Here is a 12,385-nt window from a genome sequence, read left to right on the forward strand (position 1 = left end):
TTAACCTAGTAATCCTGAAGAAGGGTCTCGACCCGAAATGTTGCCCATTCCTTCTCTCCTGAGATGCTGCCTGACCTGCTGAGTTACTCCAGCATTTTGTGAATAAATACCTTCGATTTGCACCAGCATCTGCAGTTATTTTCTTACACTATATATGTGTGTGCATATATATGTATGTACGTGTGTGTGTATATGTGTATATATATGTGTGTGTGTATATGTATGTATGTACGTGTGTGTGTATATGTGTATATATATGTGTGTGTGTATATGTATGTATATATTTGTGTGTGTGTGTATATATATATGTGTGTAAATATGTGTATGTATGCATATATATTTATGTATATGTGTGTATGTATAAGAATAAGGTTTAAGAATAAGGGGTAGGCCATTTAGAACTGAGATGAGGAAAAACTTTTTCAGTCAGAGAGTTGTGAATCTGTGGAATTCTCTGCCTCAGAAGGCAGTGGAGGCCGATTTTCTGAATACATTAAAGAGAGAGCTAGATAGAGCTCTTAAGGATAGCGGAGTCAGGGGGTATGGGGAGAAGGCAGGAACGGGGTACTGATTGAGAATGATCAGCCATGATCACATTGAATGGTGGGACTCCCCCAACATTGGGAACATGTTTCCTGCATCTAGCGTGTCCAATCCCTTAATGATCTTATATGCTCCAATAAGATCCCCTCTGATCCTTCTAAATTCCAGTGTATACAAGCCCAGTCGCTCCAGTCTTTCAACATACGACAACAGATAGAGTCACTGCCTCACAGCGCCAGAGACCCGGGTTCGATCCCGACGACGGGTGCTGTCTGTACGGAGTTTGTACATTCTCCCCGTGACCTGCGTGGGTTTTCTCCGGGCGCTCCGGTTTCCTCCCACTTTCCAAAGAGGTTTGTGCGGGTTTGTAGGTTAATTGGCTTCTGTAAAATTGTAAATTGTCCCAAGTGAGTGTAGGTTGGGGATCGCTGGTCGGCGCGGACATGTTGGGCCGAAAGGCCTGTTTCCACACTGCATCTCTAAAGTCAAAAGCCTTAAGTCTCTCCTTCTATTTAATACCCTCTCATCCAGTAAAATAGACACAAAGTGCTGGTGCAATGCAGCGGGTCAGGCAGAATCTGTGGAGAACACGGATAGGTGACGTTTCAAGTCGGGGTCTGACAAAGGGTTCTGACACCCGAAACGTCTCTGATCCATGTTCTCCAGAGTTGCTGCCTGACCCGCTGATTTTCTCCCGGATTTAGAAACATAGAAAATAGGTGCAGGAAGAGGCCATTCGGCCCTTCAAGCCAGCACTGCCTGTTCAAGAACACAGGCTGCTAGTTACACTGAGGAGGGCATTGACATTGACAAGGCACTGAAATTGACACTGAAGAGGCATTGGAATTGACAAGGATTTGATATTGACGAGGTATTGAAATTGACAAGCAATTGATATTGATGAGGTATTGAAATTGACAGGCAATTGATATTGACGAGGTATTAAAATTGACAAGGATTGACAATGATAAGGTATTGCCATTGATGAGCAATCACTTGAATCGACACTTAACTTTATTAAACAATGCAACAAACAGCCTTTAGTATTCTTAGCTTGCAGTAACAAATATATATTTTAGCTGTTAAAGAGAACTTACTCAAGTGCTTGTGACTTTGCTAACTACAGATGCACTGTGCCTGTACTTGCTGGAGTTTAGATGAGAGGGGGGGACCTCATTGAAACCTCATTGATTCAAGAGGATGTTGCCAGGACAAGAGGGTCTGAGCTATAGGGAGAGGTTGAGCAGGGTGGGTCTCTTGCCCAGAGAAGGGGAATCGAGAACCAGAGGACATAGGTTCAAGGTGAGGGGGAAAGATTTGATAGGAACCTGAGGGGTAACCCTTTTGGGTGTATGGAACGAGCAAACGTCGGTTGTCATGCAAGAAACATATTCCTTGGAGCGCAGGAGGATGAGGCGTGATCTTAGAGAAACATAGAGAAACATAGAAAATAGGTGCAGGAGGAGGCCATTTGGCCATTCATTGTGATCATAGCTGATCATCCACAATCAGTAACCCATGCCTGCTTTCGCCCCATATCCCTTGATTCCACTAACCCCTAGAGCTCTATCTAACTCTCTTTTAAATTAATCCAGTGAATATAATAGAGGTGTTTAAAATCATGAATAAATCGGGTAGATGCACAGTGTTTCTGGCCCATTGCTGTGGACCAGGTGCAAGCAGGTGGGACAATAGACAATAGGTGCAGGAGGAGGCCATTCAGCCCTTCGAGCCAGCACCGCCATTCAATGTGATCATGGCTGATCATTCTCAATCAGTACCCCGTTCCTGCCTTCTCCCCATACCCCCTGACTCCACTATCCTTAAGAGCTCTATCTAGCTCTCTCTTGAATGCATTCAGAGAATTGGCCTCCACTGCCTTCTGAGGCAGAGAATTCCACAAATTTACAACTCTCTGCACTCTAATGCAGCTGGGGCATGTTGGCCGGTGTGGACAAGTTGGGGTGATGGGCCTGTTTCCACGCTGTGTCGCTCTATGATCCCTGTTTGATGTGGTTTCTCCTGTGTCTGGGATAATATAATATATTCCTTTATTCGTCCCACACCGGGGAACCTTACAGGTCCGCAACAAAGTGTACTCGCTAATCCTGGCCGCTCGTCCTCCCAACCTCTTCTACTTCGACAGCCGCTCACCTCAGGAACTGCTGAAAGCATCGGGATTAACTCAGGTAAGCTGCTGAGTGACGGGATGCCAGTGACAGGCACAGTTGGGTTCGTTATCGTCAAGTGTACTGAGGTACAGGGAGAAGCTTTGTTTTGCATGCTATCCGGACAAAGCAGATAGTACTGTACAGTAAACCCTCGTTACTACAGACCTCTTTGCAACGGACTTTGGTTATAGTCGACTATCTGTTCAAGAACGCAGGCTGCTAGTTACACTGAGGAGGCCATTGATATTGACAAGGCACTGAAATTGACATTGAAGAGGCATTGAAATTGACAAGGAATTGATATTGACAAGGTATTGAAATTGACAAACAATTGATATTGACAAGGTATTGAAATTGACAAACAATTGATATTGATGAGTTATTGAAATTGACAAGGAATTGATATTGACAAGGTATTGAAATTGACAAGGAATTGATATTGAAAAGGTATTGAAATTGACAAGAAATTGATATTGACGAGGTATTGAAATTGACAAGAAATTGACAATGATGAGGCATTGCCATTGACGAGCAATCACTTGAATCAACACTTAACTTTATTAAACAACTAGACAAAGTGGACCCGTAGGGCCCAAATCTCTCCTGCATTGGTGCAGCACCCTGTCCTCCCCCCCCCCCTCTCCTCAACCCCCCTCCCCACTCCCCCCTTCCCTCTTTCCCCTTCCCTCTTTCCCCCTTCCCTCTTTCCCCTTCCCTCTTTCCCCCTTCCCTCTTTCCCCCTTCCCTCTTTCCCCCCTCCCCTCTTTCCCCCCTCCCCTCTTTCCCCCTCCCCTCTTTCCCCCCCCCCTCTTTCCCCCCTCCCCTCTTTCCCCCCTCCCCTCTTTCCCCCCTTCCCTCTTTCCCCCTTCCCTCTTTCCCCCTCCCCTCTTTCCCCCTCCCCTCTTTCCCCCCTCCCCTCTTTCCCCCTCCCCTCTTTCCCCCCTCCCCTCTTTCCCCCTTCCCTCTTTCCCCCTTCCCTCTTTCCCCCTTCCCTCTTTCCCCCCTCCCCTCTTTCCCCCTCCCCTCTTTCCCCCCTCCCCTCTTTCCCCCCTCCCCTCTTTCCCCCTCCCCTCTTTTCCCCCTCCCCTCTTTCCCCCCTCCCCTCTTTCCCCCCTCCCCTCTTTCCACCCTCCCCTCTTTCCCCCTCCCCTCTTTCCCCCCTCCCCTCTTTCCCCCCTCCCCTCTTTCCCCCCTCCCCTCTTTCCCCCTCCTCTCTTTCCCCCCTCCCCTCTTTCCCCCCTCCCCTCTTTCCCCCTCCCCTCTTTCCCCCCTCCCCTCTTTCCCCCCTCCCCTCCTCCCTCCTCCCCTCCCCTCCTTTTAAACTTTAAAATGTGAATAACTTAAAAAATATAACACCGATTTCAATAAAACTACTTGCATTATCACTAAAGTGACAATGGTGAGTGAGGTGGGCCGACAATTGTTATGCTATGGTGTACCGTTTTGGCTGAAGTTCAGTCACAAACAGGATAACAAACGAGAGTTTTAGTATATCGATGCAACAAACAGCCTTTAGTATCCTTAGCTTGCAGTAACAAAAATATATTTTAGAAACAGAGGAAATAGGTGCAGGAGGAGGCCATTTGGCCCTTCGAGCCAGCACCGCCATTCATTGTGATCACGGCTGATCATCCACAATCAGTAACCCGTGCCTGCCTTCTCCCCATATCCCTTGATCCCACTAGCCCCTAGAGCTCTATTTAACTCTCTTTTAAATTCATCCAGTGAATTGGCCTCCACTGCCCTCTGTGGCAGAGAATTCCACAAATTCACAACTCTCTGGGTGCAAAAGTTTCTTCTCACCTCAGTTTTAAATGGCATCCCCTTTATTCCTAGACTGTGTGGCCCCTGGTTCTGGACTCCCCCAACATTGGGAACATTGTTCCTGCATCTAGCTTGTCCAGTCCTTTTATAATTCTATACGTCTCTATAAGATCCCCTCTCATCCTTCTAAACTCGGATTAACCTTTTAGCTGTTAAGGAGAACTCACCACCAACTCAAGTGCTTGTGACTTTGCTAACTACAGAGGCACTGCGCCTGCACTCGCTGGAGTTTAGATGAGAGAGGGGGGACCTCATTGAAACGTATCGAATAGTGAAAGGCCTCGAGAGAGAGTGAATGTGGAGAGGATGTTTCCACTAGTGGGAGAGTCTAGGACTAGAGGGCACAGCCTCGGAATTAAAGGACATTCCTTTAGGAAGGAGTTGAGGAGGAATTTCTTTAATGAGAGGGTGGTGAATCTGTGGAAATCTGTGGAAATGCGGAGATTGACAGATTCTTGATTAGTGCAGATGTCGGGGGTTATGGGGAGAAGGCAGGAGAGTGGGGTGAGGAGAGAGAGATAGTTCAGCCATGATTGAAGGGCGGAGCGGACGTGACGGGCCGAATGGCCTAATTCTGCTCCTGTCACTGATGAACGTGCAATAAATGCCAGGTATTTATTCACAAAATGCTGGAGTAACTCAGCAGGTCAGGCAGCATCTCAGGAGAGAAGGAATGGGTGACGTTTCGGGTCGAGACCCTTCTTCAGACTGACGTCGGGGGGGCGGGACAAAGGTAGGATATAGGTGGAGACTGGAAGATAGAGGGAGATCTGGGAAGGAGGAGGGGAAGAGAGGGACAGAGGAACTATCTAAAGTTGGAGAAGTCAATGCTCATACCACTGGGCTGCAAGCTGCCCAAGCGAAATAGGAGGTGCTGTTCCTCCAATTTCCGGTGGGCCTCACTATGGCACTGGAGGAGGCCCATGACAGAAAGGTCAGACTTGGAGTGGGAGGGGGAGTTGAAGTGCTCAGCCACTGGGAGATCAGGTTGGTTAAGGCGGACTGAGCGACTGAGTGTAATAAATGCCGTTATTCTCTTTCAGAAATGGGTTCAGCGAAAGATCTCCAACTTTGAGTACTTGATGCAACTGAACACCATCGCAGGGAGGACATACAATGACCTGTCCCAGTACCCAGTGGTGAGTGTACTCCCGAGGGACGGTGAGGTTCAGTAACCCTTCCACTCTGGCCCCCCACTAGTCACCTCAGCGAGAGAGGGACCGTTTAATTGTCAGACAGACCGGCAATGGAACAACAAAACCAAGAGTGTGTTATTGTCACGTGTCCCAGGCGGAACAATGTCATTCTTACTTGCAGCAGCACAACAGGATATGTAAACATAGTATACACAGTAAACAATATAATAAACAAGAAACGAGAGAAAATAGTTCAATGTGTGTATATACACATCTGCGAGCACATATATAACAAAATAACTGCAGATGCTAGTACAAATCGAAGGTATTTATTCACAAAATGCTGGAGTAACTCAGCAGGTCAGGCAGCATCTCAGGAGAGAAGGAATGGGTGACGTTTCGGGTCGAGACCCTTCTTCTGAAGAAGCGTGTGTCTGTATTTAGGTATGTGTGTTCTCAATATTGGGGAAGTCCAGAACCAGGGGCCACAGTTTAAGAATAAGGGGTAGGCCATTTAGAACAGTTTTTCAGTCAGAGAGTTCCGGTAAATCTGTGGAATTCTCTGCTTCAGAAGGCAGTGGAGGTCAGTTCTCTGAATGCATTCAAGAGAGAACTAGATAGAGCACTTAAGGATAGCGGAGTCAGGGGGTGTGGGGAGAAGGCAGGAACGGGGTACTGATTGAGAATGATCAGCCATGATCACATTGAATGGCGGTGCTGGCTCAAAGGGCCGAATGGCCTCCTCCTGCACCTATTGTCTATTGTCTATATATAGATATATATATAATACACACACACAGACACACACACACACACACACACACACACACACACGCACACACACACACACACACACACACACACACACACGCGCACACACACACACACACACACACACACACACACACACACACACACACACATATATACATATATATGTATATATATATATATATGTATATACATATTAATATATAGACACTGGACATTTTCTTCTTGTTTATTATATTTACAGTGTACTATGTTTACATATCCTGTTGTGCTGCTGCAAGTAAGAATTTCATTGTTCTATCGAGGACACATGACAATAAAACACTCTTGGTTTTGTGTTTCCATTGCCGGTAAGTCCTACAATCAAACTCTCTCTTGCTGAGGTGACTTCTTCTGAAGAAGAAGGGTCTCGACCCGAAACGTCACCCATTCCTTCTCTCCAGAGATGCTGCCTGACCCGCTGAGTTTCTCCAGCATTTTGTGTCTATCTTCGTTGTAAACCTGCATCTGCAGTTGCATCCGACACAACCTACACACCTGCAGGCATATGGGGTGTGGGAGGAAACCGGAGCACCCAGAGAAAACCCACGTGGTCAGAAGGTCAGAAGGAATAGGAGTAGAGTTAGGCCATTCGGCCCATCAAGTCTACTCCACCATTCAATCATGGCTGGTCTATCTCTCCCTCCAAACCCCATTCTCCTGCCTTCTCCCCATGACCCCTGACACCCGCACTAATTACTGCCTCGATCTCTGCCTTAAAAAATATCCACTGACTTGGCCTCCACAGCCTTCTGTGGCAAAGAATTCCACAGATTCGCCACCCTCTGACTAAAGAAATGTTCTCCTCATCTCCTTCCTAAAAGAACGTACTTTAATTCTGAGGCTATGACCTCTAATCCTAGACTCTCCCACTAGTGGAAACATCCTCCCCACATACACTCAATCCAAGCCTTTCACTATTCGGTACGTTTCAATGAGGTCCCCCCTCGTCCTTCTAAACACCAGCGAGTACAGGCCCAGTGCCAACAAACGCTCATCGTATGTTAACCCACTCATTCCTGGGATCGTTCTTGTAAACCTCCTCTGGACTCTCTCCAGAGCCAGCACATCCTTCCTCAGATATGGGGCCCAATACCTGTGGTCACGGGGAGAACGTGCAAACTCCACACAACACCAAGGGTGGTCTCGGGCTCTGGCTCTGTGAGGCAGCGGTTCTACCCGCTGCGCCACTAGTGCCGCCCCTGTGAACTGTGGCGATATATATATATATATTTTTTTTTTGATGAGCTTCATTCTGTTTGACTCAGTTTCCATGGATCATCTGTGACTACACATCTGAGGAGTTAGACGTGAATAATCCAAGTGTTTTCCGAGATCTCTCTCGACCCATTGGCGTGGTGAACGACAAGCATGCGAAGGACGTGAAGGAGAAGTGAGGTCCCTTTCTTTATTTGCTTGGACAGCTATCATGGATAGGTGGAGGGGCAGGTAGCATAGAGGAAGCAGCAGGCTTGCCAACTTTCTCACTCCCAAATAAGGGACAAAAGGTGACGTCACCGCCCCGCGCCCCACGTGACCTCACCCAGCCAGCGGCCACGTGCTCCCGCTCCACCAATGGCGGCCGACCGGGCCGGGAGGTGGGGTTGCTACGCAACCTCCGTTAGGCAGTGCCCGGGCCTCCAGCGGCTCCGGGGCCTACAGTGTCCGGGCCTACAGTGTCCGGGCCTACAGTGTCCAGGCCTACAGTGTCCGGGCCTACAGCCCCCCCCGGGCCTAATACGGGACAAGTGCGGTCCCATACGGGACAAACCAATTTAGCCCAATATATGGGATATCCCGGCTAATACGGGACAGTTGGCAACCCTAGGAAGCAGGGACTCTGCAGAAGGACATGGACAGGTTGGGAAAGTGGGCAGAGACGTGGCAGATGGAATATAGCGTAGCAAAGTGTGGAGTCATGCATTTTGGTCGTAGGAATTAAGGCGTAGACTATTTTTGATCTGCGGAGAGGATTCATAAATTGGAGCTGCAAAGGGACTTGGGAGTGCAGGTTGCCAAAAGATTAATTTGCAAGTTAAATCGGTGGTAAGGCAGGCAGGCAGAGCAATGTTGACATTTGTGGCCTGTTTCCACACTGTGACCATGACTCATTAATTTTAGTTTTAGTTTAGATTATTGTCACGTGTACCGAGGTACAGTGAAAGCTTTCGTCGCGCGCTAACCAGCCAGCGGAAAGACAATACACGATTACAATCGAGCCATTCACAGTGGACAGATACGTGATAAGGGAATAACGTTTAGGGCAAGGTAAAGCCAACAAAGTCCCATCAAGTATAGTCCGAGGGTCTCCAATGAGGTAGATAGTAATTCAGCACTGCTCTCTGGTTGTGGTAGGATGGTTCAGTTGCCTGATAACCGCTGGGAAGAAACTGTCCCTGAACCTGGGAGGTGTGCGTTTTCACCACTTCTGTACCTTTTGCCTGATGAGGAGTCCTGGACTACTATCTACCTCTTTGGTGACCCTTAGACTAATCGGAACTTTACTGACTTTATCTTGCACTTATCTTTATTCCCTTCATCACGTATCTGCACGCTCGAATAACTCGATTGTAATCATGCGTTGTCTTTCCGCTGACTGGTTAGCACGCAACAAAAGCTTTTCACTGTACCTCGGTACACGTAACAATAAACTGAAGTGGAACTGATGGAGAGGGGAGAAGAGGGAGTGGCCGGGGGTGAGACTGGTCCTTGATGATGCTGCTGGCCTTGCCGAGGCAGCGCGAGGTGTAGATGGAGTCAATGGAAGGGAGGTTGGTTTGTGTGATGGTCTGGGTTGCGTCCACAATTCTCTGCAATGTCTTGCGGTCTTGGGTGGAGCCGTTCCAACTGCGCTGTGACGCTTCCCGATAGAATGCTTTCTATGGCGCATCAGTAGAAGTTGGTGAGAGTTGTTGGGGATGGCAGTGTGCTCAGTGGCTCGGGATCTGACTCGGGATTTCTCTCCCGCCCGCTCAGATTTGAAAGCTTTGAAGACCCAACGGGCAACATTGATAAGTTCCACTACGGCACGCATTATTCCAACGCTGCTGGCGTGATGCATTACATGATCCGCACTGAGCCGTTCACCACCTTACACATCCAGCTCCAGAGCGGCAGGTAAGCACACGACCAACTTCCTTTTAGTTTAGTTTAGTTTAGCGATACGGCACGGAAACAGGCCCTTCGGCCCACCGGGTCCGCGCCGACCAGCGATATAGACAATAGACAATAGGTGCAGGAGGAGGCCATTCGGCCCTTCGAGCCAGCACTGCCATTTAATGTGATCATGGCTGATCATTCTCAATCAGTACCCCGTTCCTGCCTTCTCCCCATACCCCCTGACTCCGCTATCCTTAAGAGCTCTATCTAGCTCTCTCTTGAATGCATTCAGAGAATTGGCCTCCACTGCCTTCTGAGGCAGAGAATTCCACAGATTCACAACTCTCTGACTGAAAAAGTTTTTCCTCGTCTCAGTTCTAAATGGCCTACCCCTTATTCTTAAACTGTGGCCCCTTGTTCTGGACTCCCCCAACATTGGGAACATGTTTCCTGCCTCTAACGTGTCCAACCCCTTAATAATCTTATATGTTTCGATAAGATCTGTTGAAAGACTGGAGCAGCTGGCTAAACTTGAATTTAGAAAGATGAGAGGGGATCTTATTGAAACATATAAGATTATTAAGGGGTTGGACACGTTAGAGGAAGGAAACATGTTCCCAATGTTGGGGGAGTCCAGAACCAGGAGCCACAGTTTAAGAATAAGGGGTAGGCCATTTAGAACTGAGATGAGGAAAGGGTTGGGGAGATACAGACAATGTATAATTGCCCCGTGGCAAGTGGGGCTGGTTTAGGAGGGGCATCTTGGGAGATGGGCTGGTTTCCGTGCTGTGTGACTCTGTCTTGTATCGTTCATCGTTGCGATCCACCCACGTGTAGTGACATTCTGCACCGCGGAACAGGGAGGTTAAACAGCTGGAGCAAGGCGGCCATCTTGTGTCTGTGACGATGGTCGTTTATGACTCTGTCCCTCCAATTAGCGCTTGGCCTAACTGTGTTACTGTTGGACGTTTGTGGTCTCCGCAGGTTTGACTGTGCCGACCGTCAGTTCCACTCCGTCCCCGCCGCCTGGCAGGTGCGGGTAGACAACCCCGTCGATGTGAAGGAGCTGACTCCAGAGTTCTTCTACTTCCCAGAGTTCCTGGAGAACCGTAACGGTAGGCAACGCGCCAGGCACACTATGGCAGTGACCAACAGTGCCGGCTCTTGCAGTGAGGATCAAACCCGGGCCTCTGGCGCTGTGAGGCTGCAACTCTATCGCTGTGCCACCGTGACGCCCCAGCACCTACCACCAACCTATCCCCTCTCCACCTCATCTCCATCTCCTCTCCAATCCTCTCCCCTCCCCTCTCCTCTCCTCTCCTCTCCTCTCCTCTCCTCTCCTCTCCTCTCCTCTCCTCTCCTCTCCTCTCCTCTCCTCTCCTCTCCTCTCCTCTCCTCTCCTCTCCTCTCCTCTCCTCTCCTCTCCCTCTCCTCTCCTCTCCTCTCCTCTCCTCTCCTCTCCTCCTCTCCTCTCCTCTCCTCTCCTCTCCTCTCCTCTCCTCTCCTCTCCTCTCTCCTCTCCCCTCCCCTCCCCTCCCCTCCCCTCCCCTCCCCTCCCCTCCCCTCCCCTCCCCTCCCCTCCCCTCCCCTCCCCTCCCCTCCCCTCCCCTCCCCTCCCCTCCCCTCCCCTCCCCTCCCCTCCCCTCCCCTCCCCTCCCCTCCCCTCCCCCCCCTCCCCTCCCCTCCCCTCCCCTCCCCTCCCCTCCCCTCCCCTCCCCTCCCCTCCTCTCCTCTCCTCTCCCCTCCTCCCAGAGGAGGTTAACAAGAATGATCCCAGGAACTAGTGGGTTAACATGTGATGTGCGTTTGACGGCACTGGGCCTGGGCCTGCACTCGCTGGAGTTTTGAAGGATGAGGGGGGTGGGGTGGGACCTCATTGAAACACACAGAATAATGAAAGGCCTGGATAGAGTGGATGTGGAGAGGATGTTTCCACTAGTGGGAGAGTCTAGGACCAGAGGCCACAGCCTCAGAATAAAAGGACATTCCTTTAGGAATTTCTTTAGTCAGAGGGTGGTGAATCTATGGAATTCTTTGCCACAGAAGGCTGTGGAGGCCAGTGGATATTTTTTAATGGCAGAGATAGATAGATTCTTGATTAGTACGGGTGTCAGAGGTCATGGGGAGAAGGCAGGAGAATGGGGTTGAGAGGGAGAGATAGATCAGCGATGATTGAATGGCGGAGTAGACTTGATGGCCGAATGGCCTAATTCTGACCCTATCACATGACAATATGACCTCTTCTCCCCCCCACGCCCGTGTGTGTCTCTGTTTCACTCTCTCAGTGCCTTTATCACCAACGCCTGTCCTCTGTGTCTCCCCCCCCCCCCCCCCCCCCTCCAGAGTTCGACCTCGGTTGCCTCCAGATGACCAACGAGAACGTGGCTGACGTTGTCCTTCCCAAGTGGGCAATGTCTCCGGAAGACTTTGTTTACAAGCACAGGAAAGCACTGGTAACTACAGCCGTGGGGTCACGCAGGCCGCTCGGCCCATCTCCTCCATGCCAGCCTCGTTTCTACAGCTGAATGGGCTATCTCGTTCTCTACGTGCAGGAAGGAACTGCAGATGCTGGTTTACATCGAAGATAGACACGCAATGCTGGAGTAACTCAGCGGGACAGGCAGCATCTCTGGAGAGAAGTCAAGTCAATTTATTTGTATAGCACATTTAAAAACAACCCACGTTGACCAAAGTGCTGCACATCTGACTAGGAAAAAAAATAAACATACAGTGGCAGGCAGCCAGACACAACGGCGCGGCCATCTTGAACAAAATGTTAATTCAATCACCCACAGTCCAACA

The 12,385-nt window shown here is 49.5% G+C and overlaps 2 protein-coding genes across 3 annotated transcripts in view; one reads left to right on the top strand and one right to left on the bottom strand.

Moving 5' to 3' along the window:
- Positions 1-12,385, bottom strand: part of LOC144593236 (D-serine dehydratase) — a 555,040-nt gene that overhangs the window by 155,352 nt on the left and 387,303 nt on the right. The window lies entirely within an intron of this gene.
- The window catches only part of nbeal2 (neurobeachin-like 2), a 147,645-nt gene that overhangs the window by 99,780 nt on the left and 35,480 nt on the right, over positions 1-12,385 (top strand). Inside the window, 6 exon segments of the mRNA XM_078398453.1 lie at positions 2,625-2,732; positions 5,582-5,677; positions 7,753-7,877; positions 9,461-9,601; positions 10,568-10,698; positions 11,927-12,036. Coding sequence (XP_078254579.1) covers positions 2,625-2,732; positions 5,582-5,677; positions 7,753-7,877; positions 9,461-9,601; positions 10,568-10,698; positions 11,927-12,036 — 711 coding nt within the window.

Source organism: Rhinoraja longicauda, chromosome 4 (genome assembly GCF_053455715.1).
Source record: "Rhinoraja longicauda isolate Sanriku21f chromosome 4, sRhiLon1.1, whole genome shotgun sequence".
NCBI classification, from domain to species: domain Eukaryota; kingdom Metazoa; phylum Chordata; class Chondrichthyes; order Rajiformes; family Arhynchobatidae; genus Rhinoraja; species Rhinoraja longicauda.